Below are 24,325 nucleotides of genomic sequence, written 5' to 3' on the forward strand. Positions count from 1 at the left end.
TTATTTATTTTGTTATTTTTGGACGTATTTATACAAGCACAGGAAGCCACACTGACCTTTATCTCACTGGTCCAGAATACATATCTTGGAGCAGATCTATCTATGTGCAGCACTGTGACATTTTTTAGACTTGACGTTTTAGCCATAGACCATGATTGAATATACAGTCTATTCTATATACCAGTTGATACATTACACATCATCTATTAAGATGCTCAGATGCTTTTTTCTGTCTTTAATGTGTGAGCTTGCACAGTGTACAAACCTTTTACATTAAGTAAGGTTTTGTTGGTGGTATTATTCTGTCTCTTCACCGTAATCGACCTCCGTGGAAAGTAGTGGGCTTATTTATTGATTCCTGGATGGGAGACGCACACAAACACTGGATATTCACAGATCCAAGGACTTTCACCCCTTTCTCAGAGCAAAGTAGTGTGACAGTCCTTTTCAACAGCGCAGGCCACCTTAAATTTGCAAGAGATGAGAGAAGAGCATGGATAGACATGGCAAACTGTGAAACAGAACACCGTTTTGATTCAAGCTGACAGGCAGAAAGCTTAAAACATTGCTTTCTGACACAAATACCTTCCATCATTTATAATCCAGAGCCTTGAGTGCATGCTATCTGAAAATGATTCAGATTACTGGAAGACAAGGACACCCCCCCGCCTACACCGTGAGAGGTGGCTACGTTGTGACTCTTTGTCACAGGATACCATACAAAGTGCTGCTGTTATGCTCAAACACTCGTGCTCATTATCTCACACTAAATATATCATCCCTTTTTCTTTTTTAATTTTTTTTTTTTTTTTTTTTTTTAGACGAATTACTTGGTTTTGTAAGAGGAGAAATCATCATTTCATCTATTTCATGTGAAGGCCTTCCGGCAATGCACATTTATGCAGAAAAGAGAAATGACAAGAGATACCACAAATGTAGCTAAATTTAGATTGCTCAAAGGAAAAGGCATAATTCTTTTAATTAAGTCAGCACTAATCCATCGAATTGGCCCTCTTTGTTTTCACCCACCTATCACGTTACAAGAGATATCCTTCATTGTGTCAAGGTGTGTTGACAGTGGCTCTTAATTCTGTAGGTATTCATGAGGGCACAATCTATCTGTTTCCTTTGCCTCTGGGAAACATACTTTCTGAAGGTTAATAAACAACCCTGCATATCCCAAGCCCTGAGATCATTTATCAGATTGCGATCTCTTACAGACTCTGAGAGTGGCATGCCGTTTTATCATTTTAACAACGACGGCTAAAAGTGCCTCAAGAAGTCTGCCTAATAGGTTATTTTGTTATATGATTTTGTTATCAGATATTTTTTCCTTTGGTAGTCTGGTCTAGGTCGCTGTGTAGTAGCGGCCCTGAATCCCTAATGAATACTCACATTAATGTCCCCGGAGCAGGCAGAGAAATAATAGGGTCCTCCCTGGGCAGTAGTGCTACCCATGTCCCATCTATTTCTATGGCACAAGCTGTGGCCCTGCTATTTTTTACTGTGCTTCTGTAGCCCAGCTCTGTCCAACCTATTTTTATGACTGATTCAGAGACCATCTCAGTCTGAGTAGCTCATGTTAGTGTGTTTACCACAATCTCTTTGACAGCTGTCACTCTCAGTCTCAGAGTCACCAAGCAGAAGCTGCCGTACTCTTGTAATTCTATTTGGTGCATTTGTGGTTATAGTGGGATGCATAATTGTCAAATTCTTCAAAAGCTAGGATGTGCTGTGCTCACGTCCTTTACAAAATCTGGACTCTGGACTCACATAATAAAATAGCTATGGTCAATCCATGGGGTCATGGGTCTTGGCAAAAGAAACTTTCACTTTTGTGTATAGTGAAAAAGGGTTGAATAAAATAAAAATAAAGATTTGCAAATAAACAGTAATAAAGAAAAAATGAATACTGTTTTACATGCCATGTTGCCACTTTATGTAGTGTAAGTTAAGAATTTCTGTTAGTCATACAGTTTCCCCATTTCCAGTCCTTCCACTAAGCTAAGATAGATACTTTCCAGAGTTAATTTTATGGACTAAGACTTGGAGAATGACTTACATCATATGTCTTCCTTTTGTGTATGTGTGTGTGTGTGTGTGTGTGTGTGTGTGTGTGTGGGCTGGTTTCGGGGCGGCTCAGGTTGTTTGGTGTAACAGGGAACTGCGCAGCTTGCAGCAAACTCATTCCAGCCTTCGAGATGGTCATGAGGGCCAAGGAGAATGTCTACCACCTGGACTGCTTCGCATGCCAGCTCTGCAATCAGAGGTGAGTGATTGGACCACACTTCTGCTCCTCTCTCATACCTGCATCTAGGCAGATGGCTGGTCAGGGAAGCATGTTTGCAATGTAGTGAATCCCAAGTGCTGCTGATAGTTGAAGAAAGATTCCACATCAGAGATTTATCACTCCAACCAGTGACTAAGCAGACAAATCTGAGGCCGTCGGGACACCTGCTGGACCCGGCACAGTGATTACAATCCTGCCCTACTATTGTACAGTGTCAGCCTAGAGCTACAGGTGCAGTTAAATGGCCATACATATGCTTCCAATCAGTCTTCATTACTGGGCCTCCACCTGTATCCTGTAGACAGGATGCGGTCAGAGATTTCAGGACACCGCTTCTTACCACAGCACCTGAGGAGAGGGAGCAACTTGGAGGCATTGAACCTGATAGAAAAACACTTCTTTAATAAACTCCAGTGTCATCTTGACTGACTATGGTGTCCCTACAATGAGTTTATTATGCACACTGGTACAATTTCATGCAATCCAATACAACAGCCCTGTAACAGTATTGCACCAATTAGTGGTGGTGGATTGGAATGTAATAATTTAAGTGCCTCTCGTGTTGGTCCACCCCCATTTAGATACATGAAGAGAGTATAAGAAACAATAAAAACTTAATAACTTTAGCTTATTTTATTTTTATTTTTTAAGTTAATATTTTTCTCTTGAATTTCCTATTTGGAATGACCAAATAGTTACACTTTCGTCACAGGAGACTGACAGTGAGAGCTGAAGTGTCCCAAGCCGACAATGCAACAACCAGACACAATCCCTCACAGACTCCCGCCTGTAAACACTGACAGTAGTGTTTGCTGGAACATTTGAAAAAGTACTGCTGCTGGTTTGACCACTGGTCTCTGCAGTGGTACGCAAGTGCTTTTAAGGCCTGAGGCCCTTCAAATGAACCACTACGAATAGCCATTCTGAATGGCCACACGCAAAAGCTGAGAAACCTGCCTTCATAGTCTCTTGCTGGCTGCATCCCACTGCTTCTCCCCAATAATCCTGGGTCTTTTGCACGAATCTGTATTCTAATGAATAATCACGCAAATGGACATGACAGAGTGCAATTCTGGAAAGCCTCCCATTAAAAGCATTCATGTTGATCCAAGTAGTTGTACACATGAAAAATGACAGAATTAGTTGAATGAATAGCGCACTTGTAATCCCTTGAAATGTTGGAAAGAGGATTTCAGAGGCTATCAGAAGATCGCACAAACTCTACCTAATACTACCACTACTAATAGCACCTAGCCCTGCACACCCAGTGCTCCAAAAGGGTTTCACAACATAAGTAAGACATTCCTGTACATTACGTGAAAGTTGCAGGAACATTCTCCGAACATACTGGAGACCCTCAAAGGATCCATGTGCCCTGACAAACAATAGTCATGTTACTACTAATGTACTAACTACTTTTTAGGATCATTGTTGGAGCTAATGGACAAACTAAACTGTTATCAAAGGTCTTTTGAAGGTTACCAGAAGCACTATGAAACAGAGAACCTTATGGGAACATCAGGAAGGTTATGGGTTGGCTGGGTTCCTGCCTTTCTCTCATCTCTTTTCCCAAACTCAGCTTAGACACAAGCACCTCAGTGCAACCACACACACACACACACACACACACACACACACACACACACACACACACACACACACACAAACCAGACACATTGTGCATGCTAAAGGCAAAGGACCTGGTTACACACAATTAGCACTTGGTTATTGTCTTGCCACTTCAGCTGGCTGCACCAGACAGCCTCTCCTAATGGAAGAAGTCAGCTAATCTTCATCAGCCAGGCCCAGGCAGGCCAACTCTGCTCTCCCACATTAAAACCCATTTAAGTGAGAGCAAATCTTTCTTTTTATATTAGGCCAGTTGATGAACTGTTGAATAAAATTGACGTCAGTGTGTTTCACATGGTCTGCCGTGGCCTTGCAAGCAACATTCAGATGCCCATCACAATTTCACCGGGGCCTGGCCAAGATTTATGGTGTGGCACCGGCTTTAATTGAAGCTGTTCCTCACCTCTGACTTTTTGTTTTCCAGTTTGTTTCGTTACATTGGTAGAGCTGTTAGTGAAAAGATACAAGTGCAGGAATATAAATTTACAGGATCACTCTGTTCTAATGAATTCACATCCTAGAGGAACAGCATTGCCCAAAAAGTAACTGAAATAACAGACAAATCACATTCTGATGCACAAAATACTTTATTATTCAGTCATTTTATTATTATTCATTCAGGAGGCTGTTCATCTGTATTGGAGTTTTTATGCAACAGTGAGATTTAATCTCTCAAGTCATAAATCTAACATTTGTGACAGAGTTAATCGATGTCTGCCTGTCTCCCCTAGAAGATTGGGGATTCAGAGCAGGTTTAAGGTATTCTCAGTGATGACCACAACGTTACTAAATAAGTCTTGTCTAAGTGGGTTTCTCAACATTTATATCCAGATTAATAGAATGACCTTTAACAAATTTTCTCAGCTTCAGCCTGAGATCTATCAGGAGATCTCACTTAAGATTCCCTGAATAGTTTCTCAGCGTCTCTTGCAGCCGGCCTGGAAATGGGCTCCTGTTCTTTGTCTGGCATACCGATCTGTTGCCTTGTTCATCTACACCAGCTCTGTCCCCTCTCGTTTCCCAACCTCAAACAAACATGAAAGCCCCCATTGACCCCCTCCCCCCATGGGCCCTTCAATAAAGCAATCTAATCCATCTCACAAATGGCCCGGAGATTTCTCTGTGGAACATTGTCAAATGTGAAATCTGATAAAAAGAGCAGGCGATCGCGAGGTCACCAGGGTCACACAGTGTAATTATCCATCTCTCCTGCAGGTCAGCCACAGCCCATGTTGGCGTTTGAAGGTTGAATTGCTACAATCAAGTATGAACATACAGCCACCCCCATCACAAACACATGTAGTCGCTCATGCATCAATCCATGCCATCATTTGCTTTGTGGGTATATATACCCTGCTGTATCTCACAGATCAAGGACAGGGAGCTCAAAGCAGTGATTATTCTGATTTCATCAAGGACTCTAATGGTCATTGCTATGCTCAGCTATCAAGGGCCTTGCTTAAGTTATAGGCCAGTTAGTGCAGGACAGAGGCAGAAAAACAGGCCAGTTAGCTGAGAGTGGACATGTCACTGCGATCATAACCTGTGACCGCTGACTTGTTCTTTGTCATCATCACCATCAAATTGGCAGCAATCTCTTGCTTGCCATGAAAGAAGAATTGAGAGCTGAACCTGCTTCAGGAATAATATAAATGGGCAAGCCTCACCAGTTATCTTACTTGTGTATCTGCCAGCAAGCAAAAGCCCCCTCTTTCTCCCTCTTTCTTCACTCTGTGCATGACTTTGAAATGGTATCAAGCTGAGGGGAGTGAATAGCTCCTGTCCCTGGTCTATCAGTGAAAATATAGGATCCTACATTGGTTCTGATTGCTCATGTCTGCACCCAATGTGGCCTTACTCTGTTAGACTGGACATAAATCTACCACCGTGACCTTCCCACTAGCCAGACCTGTTATTTTCCCTACCTGAGCTGGGGAAAGGAAGCACCACTGTGGTCTCAATGCCAAAGGGATGTGGGGCTGATTCTGAGGAGAGAGGGGGTGTTGGTGAGGGTAGGGGTGTTGAGAATAAGAACGGAGATATGAGACTCCATCCAGCAAGCAGTTAGCCACAGATCAGCCCTGGGGGACAGCTAATCGATGAGGCTGTCGTCCAGCCTCATCATCTAGCCAGTGCTGGCCCAATTTCCCCCTGATGAGCTGGAGGCCACAGTCTAGGGAGGCTGGAGGAAGGTTAGAGTAGAGGGGAGCCCGATGGGTGACAATGCAGGAGAAGGTCAGTGCTGATAAGGGAGGATGCTCCATACTGGAGCTTTGGAAGGAGAGACTGACACCACTTGGGTTCAGCACAGCTTAGCTCAGCCACTGGTGCCTTGTATGTCATGGGTTAGGCTTGTTAGACAGGGGCCTAATAGCCAATAAGGGACACAGTTGTCACTTTGTGTATGATTGGTGTTGAGAACTCAGAGCCTGTGCAACCAGCGTACTTGAGAACACAATTTCACTACCTAATCCTGGACTATTGAAGGAGAAAAAAAATCACAATTTACAGCAAAATGACAAATTTTATACAAATAAATGTCAGTTTTTCTCCACTGCTGGAGATGATGGAAAAGTGTTTCAACCAATAGCCAGTTCATACATTTTCAACATTCTTATCCTAGATGTGTACCATCAGAGGCCACTTTCTTCAAGATCAGCATTTTAAGACTGAACTTGTCATGATGGATTGGCTAATAATCTACACGTCACCAGTTTGGTTTTGAGTCCCATTTTACAGGCTGTCTATTCCAAGGGATGCAAAAGGCGGCTGCAATTGGAAGAACCCTTGGAATGACAAAGGCTTGTCAAATCGTTGCTTTTCAAATTTTGGTGAGAAATGTGGATGTGAAATGTGAGGCAGTGAACAGTGCACAGCTTAATGTCTGGTGACACCAGAAAGTGGCACAGCAAAATTTAATCATGCATCCTCATGAAAAAGGTGGTTACACGTACACTGCTGATTGAAACAAGTTGACTTTATTCAGAAAATTGCAGATTGCCTAGAAGAGTTTGATTAGACTAACTGATACCAAAGAAACTCATCTGTCTGAGTCAAATCGAATTGAATGCTAATAGTTGGAAAATAACAATTTCAGTCCAGTCCAGTTCTTTATCATTCATTTTAAGTCAAAGAGAATATTCAAAATATGTCTTATTACTAAATAATATATAATAATACATTTAGAATAGTATAAGAGCAATAACACACACACTTTGTTGTATACATACAAAATATTCCATCATATCAACATTTAACATCCATTTCCAAAAAGATATTTTTATCTTATCTAGATATATTTTGTCAGGGCAGGCCAGCCTTACGCATATTAGATTATTTTATTTTATCTTTTTTTTAATTTTGATTGTTAGCTCACCTGTACTCAGTTACAGCAGCGCCTGTCAAATAAAATTAAAATGCAGGTCAGTTCACAAAGTTGAATTAGTAAATTGGGCTAGGCATCTTCCAGAGTGATGGATGAACTGAAGAACCCACAGCACACTGATGAGGTGGGTTCCTCACTTTATTCATCCACTGCCTTCCAGCCAGGCTTTGGACCACATCTTCCTGAAGGCAGTAGACTCCAACAGGAAAGTCTTTGAAGATGATCTCACCATCATTATGCTTAAAGAGTATAGGAGACAAGAAATGGGAGTAATACTCCCACTGTGAATCACGACTTGTTTGCAGAATCTGACTGAAATCATGTTCACAGCTTAAAATGTTGAACAAAATAAAGTCTCACCGCTGACTGCAGAGAATGATGCATTCCTTTTGTGGAGTTTGCATTCAGGCAGAGCAGGGTCATATTAAATTGGTTGGTGCAACATAGCTAATATCATGGCTTCCTCCATTTATGGCAACATTGTTTGATTACCAATTGATTTTTCAGTGGTACAGTACAGAATCCTGCCATGTGAGTGCTGAACAACACAGATGGAGAAAGAAAAAGTAAAAGAGCACTTTAAAAACCGCCAAAGTGAACATTTAGTACCAGAGATAAAGACAAAATAAATAGAAAATGTCAATATCCTCCTTTCCAGATGTGAAATTATATTCTCTACATTGTATTCCCCCAAGAAAAACTCTGCAGCGTGTCCTTGTGCGGCTGCTGTCTGATTGCCCAGCAGCAATCTGCCAGAGAAGATTTACAACATGCTGTTACAATTAAACATCAGTGTCATAGGGCCAAGTGTTGCTGAACCTGTATGCATCCTAACAGTAATTAGATTTGGTGCAGTTGAGACTATTTTCTCTCTTTGACAATCTCCCTGTTTCTTCATTTGAGTGGAAAGTGAATACTCTAGTTAACACAGGCCTCCGAGGCAAATTGCTGGCATCGCAATACATCTTTAAAGTGTGTGCCTGTGGAAGCCATTCTTTCTCTTACTCCTACAACAAGAGGTCTCTAAAGACTCATTAGTCACAGTCACCTCTAAGTAAAGGAAGGAAGATGGAGGGAAGAAAGTGAAGGCATTACAGCAAGAGAGGAAGACAGCAGCTGACTGTAAGGTTAGAAACTATAATATGATTGCACACGATAACATGAATACAGCTATAAATACTATACTTATAATAACAGATTGGATGTTCAGGGAGCCCTTTAATATCAGTTGAGCTCCAGCTAGATCCCAAGATGAGTACTGAGCTCACACTCAATGCATGTGTTATAGGTACAGGTGGGTGACAAAACAAAGGGAAAACCTGAACCTGAAGAAGTGGAGAAGCGAAATAATGAAAACAGATGCTTCCATACAGGGCACATGGCTTACTGAATGCTTTCATGAGTGTGCATATGAAGTGAACCATATGCTGTGGTCTTGACAGTCACCAGATCTCAACCAAACTGAATACCAATCTCAGATTTTGGAGCAGCATGATAAGACAGCAGGATGCTTTAAATGAACTAGTTCATATGACAACGTCTAAAAGGTTTAAAGGGCAAACTGCACAGTACGTGTTTCGAATAACCGCACTGTGGGTGAAAAGTTTGCCGTCATTGCAACATAATAGAGATGGGTTACAATTGGGAATAATAGCACTCACTTTCAGTCAGTCAAGCAGATGGGAGTAAAATTGGGAATGTCACCCTCCTTTGCCAGATCCAGGAAAATATCTCCATCCATGCAGAAAAAAACAACAGAAAAATGAGCACAGCTGAAATCTGAATTGCATGATTTTCTGCTGTGCAGGTTGTTGTAAGTCTACTTACAGAAATCACCTTTAAATTGATATATTTTGATGATCCTTGAATCCTGGCTTCAGCTTCAGCCAAGATGATGTTGTTGGCAGGACAAAAATGTTAGTTGCTAATGAGTCTTCAGGGCATTGCAAAACATTATAACTCCTCCTCCCAGATATAAATCTAGAAATCGAACATAAATACTTCAACTTCTGAGGCTACACATAATCAAAACTATGTTGAGGCTCATAGTGGAACAAACACCTCATGATGAGTTTTCCTTTCATTTGTTGATAGCAGATATTTTGTTCAAATGAACTGTATTTGTATATTTAGGGTTTGTTAGATGATCTGAATATTTCAGTATTTCCTCCACATGTGTTGGTGTCAGAGAAGAAAGGTCTTTGAACCGCCATGACATACTGTAATTTTCCACTGAAAGCGGGCCTGAAGTTTAAAGTGGGTGATCATCTCATCAAATCAGGATGAATCAGGCTTCATTGCAGGTTTTATAGACTTGTACTGCGGAAGCTAATACAGTAAAACCATATCCTTATTATTATATCAGCAATGACCAATACAAACTGGCTGATATCTAATGATTTATTTGAAGTTCAGTGGCAGAAAACCAATATATCAGCTTTATCTAATAGAGAGAGCTACACAGACTCTTCTGTTGTTTTTAAGAAAGTGCAAATACCAGGGCACCACATGGTTCTTTATTCGACACGCCTGTGACGGGCCCAGTGCAATATCCTCATCATAATTGGTGCACAGATGTCACATATGCTGTTGACATTTAACCGAGCAGAAACAATTTGGCCGTGTGAAATAAGTGGAGGGCAGGGATAAGAGCTGGGAGGAGGACCAAGAGGAAGAAGAGAGGGAGACACAGTGCTAGTAGTAGAAAGAACATGTAAAAATAAATAAATAAATAAAGGCAGATGAAGTTAAAGTGGGAGATAGACAGGGCATTTTTATTAGAGTGGATGGCATCATTATATGAAACACAGCTCTGCCCAGCTGAATGGATACAAGTCTAGTTTGGTAAGCTCCAATCAGAACTCCAATCCAATTTTATAATTCATCTCTGTTTATACAGAAGCAGCTGCTCCTTATGCTGGCATTCACCTGTGGTACATGTACAGCACAAGTTCCCTGCCAACACTATCACAGGGCAATGAGAGAAATAGACTTTCTACACCATTCCTTTAAATTCATTCCTGTCTAACACCATATGTGTGTCATTTAGCTGTTCCCTCCTCAGGGCTGTCTCAAACATTGAGAACACCAAGGTCATGTCTTAAGTACTGTGTCTGGAAATGTTGGCCTTTTAATGACCTGAGATGGAGTTTATATTCTACAACTACACACAAATTACACTGGGTGGCTTTTGAGTGGTGATTCTTTTAGTTAAATCTCGTCATTTTTGATTTTTTTGACAAAAAATATTTTTGAGATGATAACATAATGCTAGGGTGAAAGGTTGGTAGCAAGTTTGGAGAAAACACGTCAGCTATGACTGAGCTGATTTTATGTGCAAAAGTCTGCCTTACTGTCTCTTACGTATGTGGCCTTGGCATTAATAAGCGTAGCTTTAACAGTACTTCCTGATAGGATGCTCTTGATTTTCCTTGAACAAAGCTTCCAAGGAGGAGTAATCAAGGCTACTTGATTCATTTCCTACAGCACTGGGAAGTTTGACAGGATGGTATACTTAAGATCAGCTTGGAATCACTTACTTTACATACTCTACGGGTGACTGACAGACTAGAATGCTCATTTCATCCAGCTCTTCCTCAAAACATTTGGCTTTATTTCCAGAAACACACCATTCTCACACTTTGTGGTATTTTGTGCCAATACCTACGGTGTATTTGAATCCTACTAATTGGTCCCAAATGGATGTAACAAATCATGCTCTCAATCTGCCCTGCAGCCCTGAATAAATGCTGCAAACAGCCCAAGCTCATCAGGTGCCTCCTGAGTTCCATCCACCATGTGCAGCTTCCAGCATCGAACTCAGTAGTCGTAACATCCAGGGAAGTTAAAGGAGGCAAGACTCACTGTCCCCATCCCACCACACCAGCTCAACCTCCCCCCTGGTAAACACTGGCACCGCTGCTTGCCGACCTTGTCCAACCTGCACATTGAGGGAGATAAGCGGCCCTCAGGACAATACAGCAAGAGTTACTGCCCTTATGCATTCAACATAATCTCCACTTGGTGCTGTGCTGAAAGGTCAAGCGTAACTGTGCAACACCCCCCTCCCCCACACACCCACCCCAGCTGCAGGTGGAAAGGAACCCCTGCCTGAAACAGATATAATTCCATTCATATATACCAGAGCCCCCTTCCACTCAAACCAACCCCCAACCCTTAAGCCCCGCATATCCCCCATCCCCCCTTGTAATTGAGTTGACTGTTTCCTAGAGGAGAACTCCTTGTCTGCACATGGGTGGGGGCGGCCCGATAGTCAGGAAGCTAGTGCTGCATCTGGCTAGGCCTGCTAGCCTACAGCTCAGTACTAATGATGAGATTCGTGCTTTGATGCTTATGTAAACCCCTCCCCTCCTCTGTCTCTTTGTGTGGTGTAGGTTTTGTGTGGGAGACAAGTTTTTCCTGAAGAACAACATGATCCTGTGCCAGACAGACTACGAGGAGGGGCTGATGAAGGAGGGCTATGCTCCCCAGGTCCGCTGACCCTCGTAGGCCAACAAGGAGGAGGAAGAGGAGGAGTGGGAGAAAGAGAGAGACTGAAGGAGAGCTTGTAATCACACAAGAAAAAGCACTATTGCCTCCTGTCCAGCTCCCGTCCCCCACATGTACATAACTAAGCAAGCCTCCCTGGGAGGGGGACACACTGCTGTACAGAATAGCCATAGAGACCGCCAGTGTGGCAGGGAAAGGCCCTGGAAGCCTACAACAAACTACAAGTATGAAAAAAAAAAGTTTGTCCATTTCTTTGTTTGTGACTTTCGGATGCTGCCTCTTTCCTCCTGGCCAACAAACGCCTGCCTCAGAGCAATTTCTAACCAACCGCTGATCCTGGTTGTTGGAAGAAAAAAAAAATTTACCCAAAAGCAATCTTGTCTCATCTTACCAGACAAGGACAGACAGTGTTTCCACCTGACTGCACAGTCCAACAACTTGTACTTGAATCTAAAATACACTGAAGTATTGTCAATCAATGTAATTTTGAGATAAAGACCTTTTTACTGTATATCAGATTAAAAACACAGTGAATGTAACTGAAGAGCATCAAAAAATAATGCTGATGACTGATTTGTTGCGGTGTATGTCTGTGTGTGTATGGGTAAGTATGACTTAGGCTACTTTTGGGGACATTTCAGACTCAAGACCTGTTAATTGGGAATATCTGGTGTAATTGGGTCAAAAGCTGTTTCACCAATTGGAAAACGTTTAGAGTTAGGTTAAGGTTATGGTTAGGGGTAGGAAAGTAGCAGTTAGGGGTAGGGATAGAGTAAGTTTCCAGGAAGTTACTGCAAGTCTTTGTAATGTCTCCAACAGTACCCTAATTAGGTGTGTTTGAGTGTGTGTGCGTGCGTACTTCTACAGCTATCTTTGTGAGAACCAATTTGAGTTTTAGACCTTGGATGTGAGGACATTTTTGGGAAGTGAGGACACTTTTGTCATTCCCCACTTTCAGACAGACCTTCAAAGGGCATCGGGTATGCATTGGGGTTAGGCATTTAGTTGTGATGGTTAAGTTAGGGTAAGGGCCTTGGGAATGCTTTATGTCAATGAGTGTCCTCACAAGCATAGAAGTATAATTGTGTGTGTGTGTGTGTGTGTGTGTGCGTGTGTGTGTGTTAGTGTGTGTGTGTGTGTGTGAGCATGTGGATCCCTCTTCAGGTTGAAGACCTCAGTCTTGCAGTCTCACGAGGCTTGGTCTGGTCCATAGAGTCCTTTCATAATCTAAAGATTCCAAAATTGATCATAGTAGTATCAACATGCTTAGACACAGCTGCATTGTTTAACAGGCAAGTAATCAGAGTTTGTGACATAATCAATGCTTTTCTCTCGATGGATTGAATCTTGCACACGCTATAAAAAACATATTTGAGACCACTAAGTCACTAGAAGACCACTGAGCCACTGTGCTGTTGACTCTTGAAAACTAATGTCACATGCTGTGGGTCTTAGGTTTGGAATCCCCATTTCAGAGTAAGTGTAAAAGTACCATTGGCTGTTTTGAAGTCAATGAAAAGATCTTTTCTGGTCAAAGTAATCAGCTTTTGAATGCTTTAAAGCTGCACTAATTAGTATTTGTCTTTATATTAAATATGGATAAAAGGACTACTGTTAATGTGAAAGGCATCTCTGGTAGTGATGAAGCCACAGAGAATCATTATGTGACTTTCAGCTCTGAGTTTTTCAGCCTCTTGCCTGTTCAGCACCGAACAGCAAAGTGAATAAGTTGGTGAAGAAAATATTTAGCAGCTAAAGAGCCAGATATTTTTCACTGGAGTTGGTGGAGACCAAATCAGACCAATGAGATGCTAATGTTGCTCTATGTCTGCTGGATGTTACAACTGGTTGCGAACACGTTAGGCAACAACTTTGGTTTTTGTGATAATACAGTATGTCAGATGTTTTCATCTTGCACTACCACCCCCTAGTGGCCAAACAGATCAATTAAAGTACCACTAAATGTTATGGATCAGATTTTATGCCTGTAGACAAACTTCTGGGTGTGCAAGACTGGCTCTCATGAGGTGGCAAGAGTCACTTCCATACCTGAAATGCATTCCATCAGAGCTACTTTCAATAGTGTTTGGGCAGCCCGGGTTTGGACTACGACTGCAGCCTTGTTCTTGTGAAGGATGGTATTTTTGTTGGGGACAGTCTTTCTATTTATTAAAAACTTGTTTTCACACTGCGTCACCTTGGACTTATAAGGTTATCTGCTATTTTTGTCAAAATTGCATTATTCACATATCCCGTCTGTGATTCGGTGTCAACTTCTGAACATTATGTAAGGTGATATTTTAAGTTGTATGCTTTTTTGGACTCTTTATGAAGAAAACAAATTCATTCTATCCAGTCAAACTCTTATTTGGTTCTGTAAGAGGACCAATCAGATTCTGCTTCTTTGTCACATGGCTGCACTGTTTATTGACAGCGATGTTTATGAGAAACCTCAAGATCGAGGATTTTATTGATGGTTTTGTGAAAAACAGCAGTTCAAATGCAAGGCAAGTTAAATTGTAATTTTTTTTTTTTTTTTTTTGATAGTTTTAGATGTTAATGACATTATTTTCATTTTTAGCTACCATGCTAGCCAGCTAATGCTAGCTTCCTGTTAGTCTGGCAGCTACTGCAAACATAAAAAGGCAAGCACGAAAGGATAGGTTCGGGTTTTTGAAGTTCTTTTATTTCACTCACAGGCAATGTCGTAAGGTGGAGGTTAAGTTTTGACCTAGTTCCATCCTGGGTGTTTGTATTGAGCTGGATACCAGCATTAATTGGGTAGTGTGATAGCTAGCTAACTCCTCAACAAGATCTAAAATGACCAAAAAAACAGACCTTGTCTGGCCTTTTGTACTACTGTCCTTTAGAGGACATCAATAAAATCTTTGATATGTCTTGCAATGACTTAAGACAATGTTTGACAAAGTCTGTCTTCTTGCAGTTCTTTAAAACATCTTAAAGTCCTACATTTTAAAAAAATTAAGCCTTATGTCATTAAATAGCTTACATTTTGATTGAGTCAACATTTCTGACATAAAACCTAATACTGCTTTTATATGACCTGCTACACTTACTTGACAGCATAGTTCCTATGGTAGATGAACCAAACAAACATTTTATTTACCTACAAAAAATTGACCTCGACACTGGACCAAATATTTAGCACTGACCTTTATACTTTATACTTCTTGACTTGAAAATATTCCTCCCAAAACAAGATATAAATGTCCTAAAAATGTTGGTGAAAGCATTAAATTCAACCTACTAGAACACTAATTTCATGTTTGAAAATTAATTATGAGTAATTTGTTTGTGTTCCTTGAAACTCATTGCTTCTTCTCATTTTTTGCAAGATCAAACCTTATAATTCCAAGCAGAAAGTGAGTTCTTAGAACTAGGTTATATCTGTATTTGACCTGTTCCAAAAAAAAATGCAATTACAAATCTGGTAGGATTGTGATATTGCTTGGAACACACATAAAACTTATATTTCCAAGGTGGCGACTGGTCAAACTGAAATGTGGGGAAATTCTCATGGAGGCAGGTTGTTGTAGCAGTTGTAGGGTTTTATTGGGATGGTGGGGGTTGGTTACTTTTTGTACACTATTTATTTGATAAGCATTCAGTGTATCACTTGTTGTCCAAAATTTGGCATAGTTTGACATGCTGATACTTGAATCCAATCGATGATTTCTCAATCACCGTTTGGCTTATGTCGAGGATGGCTGTGTCTTTTTCAACAAAGCTTTGGGTTCAGTCACCTTAAGACCTGGTCAGCTTGGTCACAATGGCTTCCTTCTGCAGATAAGTTAACGTTCCTTTCTGCAGAGAAGAAAACAAATCTTTGATTTTCAGGATGAAATATCAGCATCTGAGCGTACGCAATAACGCTCAGTAACATTTCTTAGCTGGAAAAGGAAAAAACCCTTATTTAATTTGTAAATTGTGGGTGTACATAAACAATCCAGTATCACGGCAGTTTGTGAAATTGTCACAAAATTCAGTCTATAGGACTCATGTACATGGGCCTGAATTTTCCATTTTTCCATGACGCTCTGCCTGACTTTTAAAATTCACGTTCATGTACACAAATCCTTTTTGTGTAAAACTATTTGAGAAACTCATTTTTTATTTACATTTAACCAAAACTAATCTTTCCCTAATCTTAACCAAAGTGCTTTTGTTGCCTAAACCTAATCACATGACCTGAACTCTGGATTCTGGGGTCACAGTCCTTTGTATGGCTGACATCTGCCCCGACTACCTCCATGCGACTCCAGCGCGTTCATAAATGTAGTGTTTGATTCATTCAAAGAACAGTGGTGCAGGCACAAAACATAACTCCAATTGAAATACATGAGTCTGAAAGTCGTGTTATGAAAAAAATGGAAAATTTGTGTCCATGTACACGAATGCTATAGATTCAATTTCACAAGTATGACATGAACTGTCGTGATACTGACATAAAAGAAATGTTCATTTTTGCTTGCTATTGCACAATGGTTTCTTTTTATGTGTCATCCAGCATGAGATGTTTATTTTTAGGACAACGCTTGTAAATACTGTAATTGTAATAATTTTAAGCACAAATGTAATACAGTTTTATTGTGTTACCAGTGAGTGTGGTGTCTTTTTTCTCTCATTCTTATAGGGGTAACTGTTATTTCAATAGTTGTCAGAATGAGATTTATAGCTTAAGAAACTTAACACTTTCATAGTTTACATATCCATTATATACATATCCATATACATGTCACTGTGTTTGCTCAAGCAACTAAGGTTAAGTATCTAGCTCAAGGGCACAGCATTAGATGCAAACCAGCTGCCAGAAAGAGCCTGTTCCCTGTCCATTACCCTAACCAGCAGAGCATGTTGCAGCCTATGATTTATGATTGATCTAAAGTGCAATCATTTCCTCAGTTTGTTGTCTCTGCTGTTTGTAAAATGCCCTTTTCAGTTTTGTTCCAATGAAAGGGAGCTTACAAAACCTCAGAGTGAAGAGAGTGACGAGCCTCGGTTGCAAGGTTGAAATTTCCCATTCAAATGAGATCTTCACACATTTTTCAAATCCATCTTTTGTTCAGCTCTAAAAACACAATAGGCTTTCATCTTGTCAGAGGAAAAAGTGGATTTACTATTGTGGTACTGTCATGTGTCAAACATGGAACAAGAGAAAAAACCAATGCTTCATTTATACTTTGCCGTCAGTAGCTTTCAAGACACGGCACTAGCCATCACCTCGTGGGTTGTTTCAACTAATTACCTGGATTTCAATTTAGAATAATCTGGAATGTCGAGGTAAAACATTTGGATTAAAGTTATTGTTCTAATTAGCGAGGTGCTTCTAAAGTGCCCTGTGAAGTTTGTCGACACCAATGCTTACATCACATTACAGAGCATAATATCCAAGGCCAATTAAGCTAATTGAATTTCTTTATCCAAAGACACAAAGAAGAGGGAGAAACTCTTTGATTAGGTTCAAGCTGTTGAAAGGCCTTTAGTAGATGAAAACACTCAGAGTAGATCAAGATTACAGCCCAGTCAAATGAAAAGAAAGTGTGGCAACCATAGGGAGAATTCTCACTAATGGCAAGCATGTGTCAGGTATTATTATGGCTCAGCTGCTCTGGAGTCAGACGTTAACCCTGGAATCCTGATGCTGATAATGTGGCATAATTACCGCCATGTTGTCTAGTGTCGTAGGGATGAGGCAACACAATGTGACAACGATGTGATCCATTACAACATATTCAGATGAATGAAGGTGGTGTTTGTATGATTTTTCACAATCCTAATCAAACATGGAATGTCTTTTGCTAGCCGAGGAGAGGTCAAGAAGACTTTACCCATTTACCATACTGTATACGTTCAAGGTTCAGTGATTGGTCAGTCAACAATACAGTAGACACATCTACAATGAAAAGCAAGTTGTCGTCCCTCTATGCCACACAAGAAAAACTATTAGAAAATGTAACAGATGGTGTTATAATCATTATGGTCGAAACAGTGTTTTCATATGCAGAGTCCATGCAGGTCCTTCAAAAACAATGTAAAAACCTTACATGTTAAAAAAAAAAAAAGAAAATGTAAGTGCATATGATAAAAGACTGCTCTGATATGATGTGCTTATTTATTGTATATTTTAGGGTCAAATTTGACCCCTTTTGACATTTAACAGCAGTAAGAACACACTGAATGTCATTCTATTAGCCTGAAATTTGATGACTTTTCCTAATGTGACCCAAAAGTCACAAAAATCTGAATTTCTGAGAATATATTTTTTGTAGAGGTGCCACATTTTTTGTACATTGAAGCTGTTTTTCCAGGGTCAAACTTGACCTATATCTAATGAAATGGATTTTAGATCCACCAGTAAGGAAAATGGCGGTTTTAAGGAATCTTGAAACTGTGAAACTGAACATGCCATGTCTGTATATTTTTGCTCTTGTGATACTGTCATGAGAACCAATATTTGCACATTTTCCTACCACTGTCTTGAATACTAGTTTGCAATTGCCAAATACTTTTTTGTTTTGTTTGTGAAATGTGAAATGGTAGTAAATGTTGAATTAGCAGTTAATAGATAATATATGAGGATTTTTTTATGATATAGCAATGAGGACAGTGTTTGATGTCTGTAATGTTAGAAATGGTTATATAATAAACCCCACAGTTCCCAAAATGTTCCCTATTCTCAGTTTTGATCAAATATTTTTATATTAGAATTATGGCTATTGTATTTTTCATGTCTTAAGTAAAACAGGTAGGACATGATTTTGCATGATAGTAGATGTCTCACACTGAAACATTAATTAAGGATTAATTGCACATTTTTTAACATCAGGTAGGCTATTTATAAATTCTAAATAGATCTGTGGTTCACAGTTTGGTATAGAAACTTGTTACAACAGGATTCTTGGGCTGGGTCACAATTGACCCAGACCACACTGTGAAGTCATAGAATATGAAAAGTATGTAAGAGTTAATGATGACACTTAAAATTCCGTTCAGTCTAATGAATTCATTGTGAATGGATAGTGCAGTCTATTGTTTATGATATGCACTTATTAGTGACTCTCAACTCTCACATATCAATTAATCGATACTGGCAAACAGAGACTGACAAACACCCAATATTTTTAGACAATTCAGGGAAACAACTTACGCAAAAGTGATGTGTGAACTCTGTCTTCCATTTTTGGTCAGGTCTCTCTCAAAAGCAAATTGAATTGAATGGGCTTTTTTTTCTCACATGAAACTGTCGAAGCTCCTTAACTTAGGGAAACCTTAAATGCTGTGAGGACACTTGGCATTGCTTCAAGGGCCCTGTGGAAATTACTGAGCAATGTTTTCAGTGTCCATTTCCCATCATTTGGAAATATGGAACTGTCCGTGTTCCTGAGAATCAGCTGTCAGTCCAGGTGACCATGAACACAATGAGCATGATTCCAATCGATGTAAGCAGGGGTTTCACTTTTTCTGGATCCAGGAAGAAGCTGTTCTCTAGGTCGAGTGCACTGTTTCATTCTCCAAAAAATCCTCAATAGCCCTCTCATTGGTCAAGGATTTCTCTTCCCAGCTCAACTTGAAGGAGTCTTTGAACCCCACCCATTGTCCCAGACATCAGGGAGACCCCATCGTAAACTTGGCACTATTTTGTTTGTGCTCAGGTGAGCTTTTTTTACAACTGTATTTCCAATAGATAGATAGATAGATAGATAGATAGATAGATAGATAGATAGATAGTTACTTTATTCATCCCCAGGGAAATTCACAAATTCCAGCATATTCCACAAATTTAAGGTGAAGGGCATGCAATAAATAATCCAAAAGCACAGCAAGCAAAGAATTAAAAGTTAAAAGTAAAAATGTCCAGTGCAAACAGAATGCAAGTTAAGGTGCATGTTGAACAGAGTGTTGTACAGATTCCATTAATGTTTAACGTTTTCCCCCAGAGTGGAGTTAAAGAGCCGCATGGCGTGGGGGAGGAACGACATCTACAGTCTGTCAGTGGAGCAGGACAGTGACAGCAGCCTGTCACTGAAGCTGCTCCTCTGCCTGGAGATTACACTGTGCAGCGGTTGCAGTGGATTGTCCATGATTGACCAGAGCCTCCCCAGCACACTGCTGCATAGAAGAGGGCACTTGCCACCACAGTCTGGTAGAACATCTGTAGCATCTATTTGCAGATGTTGAAGGATGCCAGCCTTCTGAGGAAGTACAGTCGGCTCTGTCCTCTCCTGCACAGAGCATCTGTGTTGGCAGTCCAGTCCATTTTATCATCCAGCTGCACTCCCAGGTATTTGTAGGTCTGTACAAACTCCACACAGTCCCCTTTGATGGTCACAGGCTCCAGATGAGGCCTGGGCCATCTGAAGTCCACCACCCTCTCCTAGGTTTTGGTGGTGCTGAGGTGCAGGTGGTTGGAGTCGCACCATGTGACAAAGTCCTGGATCAGTGTCCTGTACTCTTCCTCCACAATAGCAGTGTCGTCTGCAAACTTTTGCACATGGCAGGACTCTGATTGTATTGGAAGTCAAATGTGTACAGGGTGAACAGGACTGGAGAGAGCATGGTCCCCTGCGGTGCTCCTGTGCTGCAAACCACAGTGTCAGACCTTAGTGATGGGCACGGCAGTTCTTTTAGATGTACTGAATCTCTAGAATCAGTTCACTAGAAAGATTCGTTCAAAAGATTCGTTCACCGAATCACCGAATCATTCAGTGCTTGGCAGGAGGAGCCTGCAACTCCTGAATTGATATACGGCTGAACAGTTCAGGTTTCAGTTCAGTTCACAGCAGTTCCCTCCCTCCCTCCCTGCCTGCAGCGGCTCGCCGGCTGCCCGCCCGGCGCTGCTGACAGTTCAACTGAACTGACTGAGAAACGAACGAGTCACTTGAGGAAGTGATTCGGTTCAGTACGTTCACTTAAAAGATTCGTTCTTTTGAATGAATCGTTCGCGAACGACACAACACTATCAGACCTGCAGTCCCTCAGTCTCAAATACTGAGGTCTGTCAGATAGTCTGTAGTCCAGACCACCAGGTGTGAACCTACTCCCATCTCTGTCAGTTTATCTCTGAGGAGCAGAGGCTGGGTGGTGTTGAAGGTGCTGGAGAAGTCCAAAAATGTAATCCTCACCACGCTGCTCCCCCTGTCCAGGTGGGAAAGGGATCGGTGTAGCAAGTAGACAATGGTGTCTTCCACTCCCACCTTTTCCTGGTAAGCAAACTGCAAAGGATCAAGGGCGCGGCGCACCTGTGGCCTCAGGTAGTGTAGCACCAGCCGCTCCATGGTCTTCATCACGTGTGATGTCAGGGCGACTGGCCTGAAGTCATTCAGCTCCTTAGGTTGTGGTCTCTTTGGGACTAGGATGATGCAGGATGTTTTTCACAGCTGAGGGACCCTCCCCTGCTCCAGGTTTAGGTCGAAGATGCACACATGATCAAGACATAGACTATGAAAGGACAATATTAATTAGGATATATCAAAAACATGAGCAGCATATTGTGACTAAAAGAAATGCTTTGGTCCGCTCTCCCTAAAGAAAAGTTTTTGGCTGCAAAAACCTTTATTGACAGTTTGAGATCAACTCACCTACACACATTTTGACGTAAGTAATATGAGGGCACCATTACCAAGACTGGTTTATGGACAGTTTTGGGGGAAATGTTTTCCATTTAGCGGTAATGAAGTAATATTAGTAGTAACAAGACTTTGGTAATATTATTTCAATTACCATATTACGTAACCACTGACTAATAAGCATTCATCAGATATCAATAATATCAACCTTTAATGATATTCAACCAAGGGAATAAGAACTTAAAAACACTATATATCTGATGAAGAGAAAACTAACAGCCATCTCACTAATTACCAACACAAACCACCATGTTCTGAGCAGATACATTACGTGTGTGTGTGTGTGTGTGTGTGTGTGTGCGTGCACCTGTGGCTGGCTGTGTACAGATAGCAGCGCACTCTGCTCCTCCTAGGTTGCAAAATGTAAATAATATATTTATTCTGTTCCTTTATATCAGGCATTGACCATGCGTTTATGTGCTTATTCTCAAAAAAAAAAAAAAAAAGTGTAAATACACACTTTAGGCAGCAGTTACACCCATGAGACACTTCTGAAGCGCCAGCCTGCACGGAGCGGTGCAGACAGAGTTGCATAAATTAACATTAGACCGGATCTGTTGTGTGAAATGTGTGAATAGGAAAAACGTGTCTGACCAAGTAATGCTGAGGCGATAGTAGTGAAAGTGTTGTTATCACAAATTATATAATCGGAATATATATGGAAATGCATTACTCCATACAGACATTAATTGATTGCTTTCAAATTAAACTAACAAGTAACATGTAAATTGCCCAGAACTGTAAATGGAAAGCAGTGTTGACAGTTTTAGAATGAAGCTGCCAATAATCAATACAATATATTCTAGACTTGAAATTACCCAAAGTATGATCTATTTTTCTTAGAAATTAGCTTTCTGTGCAGACTTACAGGATAAGTTCGCCAAAATTACCTGAAACAAAATCAGTGAAATAACACTTACTTCAAATGGTACATGTAGATAGGTTTAGTTTTATTTAGGTTTTGAGATATTCACCTTGTGCTTCCACAACTACACAATGAAAGTGAAGAAAATTTAGTCCCAAGAACTCATAACGCTGGAAAAATGCAATGTAGAATATTCAGCAGGAATATCTTTTTCTGGAAGCAGTGTCCAGGTTACAGTGAATAATCCACAGAACTCACTTTCAGCAGTTTTCATTGGGACTGTATCTTTGGTAGGAAGTGGTTCCCAGTTGTCTGGGGATTATCCAACGTAACCAGAACATTGTTTCTGGAAAGACTAGCTGATATGGTCTTCAAGCTGGTTGTCGGTGGAGCTCCTGTAAACAGCTCTGACATGCTGTAGTATTCTTTGTCTTTGATCCCAAAGTGATTTTCACTATTCATACTACGATAGCTAATACTAAAATGTTGATGATATACAGGACATAATGTGCTTTATCTTTCTTGCTCTAGCACTTTGGAGTCTCCCCCTTCTGCCCGATGCAAAGAAATGCCACAAAATTGACCAGAAAGTACCAGCTGAGCTGACTTTGCCACACTGATTACTCACTGACAATGAATCAGTTTCAGTTATTAGTGGTAGAAATTCCTTCGGATTCTTGCAGGTCTCCGTAGAACATGTTAGTTTAAGCCAAACAAGCAATTATTAGCATCGCCACTTCACTTGTACAGAACAAAATCTGGATGGAGCTCCAGGGGAAATACTGCAAATCCATGATAAATTAACTTTGCATATTACCATTGTAATGGTGGAGTGAACTACATAGAGTATTTCCTCTGCCTACGTAGCTGACTTGAGAAAGTTACTTGCATATGAGCCAAAGTCAGCCTCCTCTTGCTCCCTCGCATCTGTCTGAAATTTGGATTAGTCCTTCACATAAACACTCAGCTTTACTAAAGGGAAGCTGAACTGGGAGGCACAACACTGCAAGACTGTGTTTTATTTAAGAGTGTTTATTACAATATCAGCCGCTCACAGCTCACTGGGGCCTTCAGTGAGATGTGCACTCCCCTCCCTCCTCTCCAAAAGAGGGTAAAAAAAAATACATCAAAGTAGAAGAAATCCCGATAAAACTAAATAAAGTGAAAAGCAACAACTTGGCCATGGCCCTTTCAGCTACAGTGAGCTGACAAAGCACAAAGAAAAACAGAGATCCCGAGCTCTCCCACAATAGGGTCCGCAGTCATTAAGAGCATTTAGAAAAAGCATTAGCTGCCAGGCTGCGTATCGTTAGCGTCTTCATCCCTGTGTTACAGCTGACCCTGGAGTTAGCATTGGGTGTGTAGTTAGCCCTGCTCTCCTTTGCCAAACGGCTCCAGGGGCAAAAATAATGATCTTTACAGACATGCCAATGCTATCTGGACCAGATAACACTGCTTTAATGATTCCTTATCCTTTGGCCCTTTCAAGGAGATGAGCGCCCTGGCAAATATATTCCTGTTGTTGGGTCATTAGCTCTTTATTGCAGGGATAATGGACTTTCGTATTTTTGGTCTGATTTGAATGTATTACCCAACTGAGTACAACCCTCCAAAAGATTAGTCAGTCCTCAGCAACAATACACAACACTCCGGTCATCATTACAGATTCACCAATCAGGCGCTGGTAGCTAAAACAAATTCTGACATTTGCTCTATAAAAAGAAAAGATGAACATCAAATTAGGATATATAATTATCTGGATAATGATTGTTTGTACCAAAGTCATGACTCTGTGAAGTTACTGCCAGAGAACTATCTCACCACCAATTATGTAGATGTTCCATCTGTGCTCGTAATGCGTTGTCCATTAAAACTGTTCCACCAACACTTTGACAAGGTCCATAAAAAGCTATGTGCAAAACTAATTGCTTGATATATGTGAAATTTGATGAAGATATTCATGTTCCTCAGAGGCTGAAAACAAAAACAACTCTTTTCCT

General features: G+C 40.7%; 1 protein-coding gene across 3 annotated transcripts in view; it reads left to right on the forward strand.

Annotated features, from left to right (window-relative positions):
- lmo3 (LIM domain only 3) overlaps positions 1–16,429 on the forward strand; it is a 58,257-nt gene extending 41,828 nt beyond the window's left edge. For all 3 annotated transcript variants that reach the window (XM_076721769.1, XM_076721768.1, XM_076721767.1), the window contains exons 3-4: positions 2,144–2,269; positions 11,699–16,429. In XM_076721769.1, the coding sequence (XP_076577884.1) occupies positions 2,144–2,269; positions 11,699–11,804 (232 nt within the window). In that variant the 3' untranslated portion in view covers positions 11,805–16,429. The remainder of the gene's footprint in view (positions 1–2,143; positions 2,270–11,698) is intronic.
- Positions 16,430–24,325: the final 7,896 nt, after the last annotated feature.

The sequence above is a fragment of the Chaetodon auriga genome, chromosome 22, assembly GCF_051107435.1.
Source record: "Chaetodon auriga isolate fChaAug3 chromosome 22, fChaAug3.hap1, whole genome shotgun sequence".
NCBI lineage: Eukaryota > Metazoa > Chordata > Actinopteri > Chaetodontiformes > Chaetodontidae > Chaetodon > Chaetodon auriga.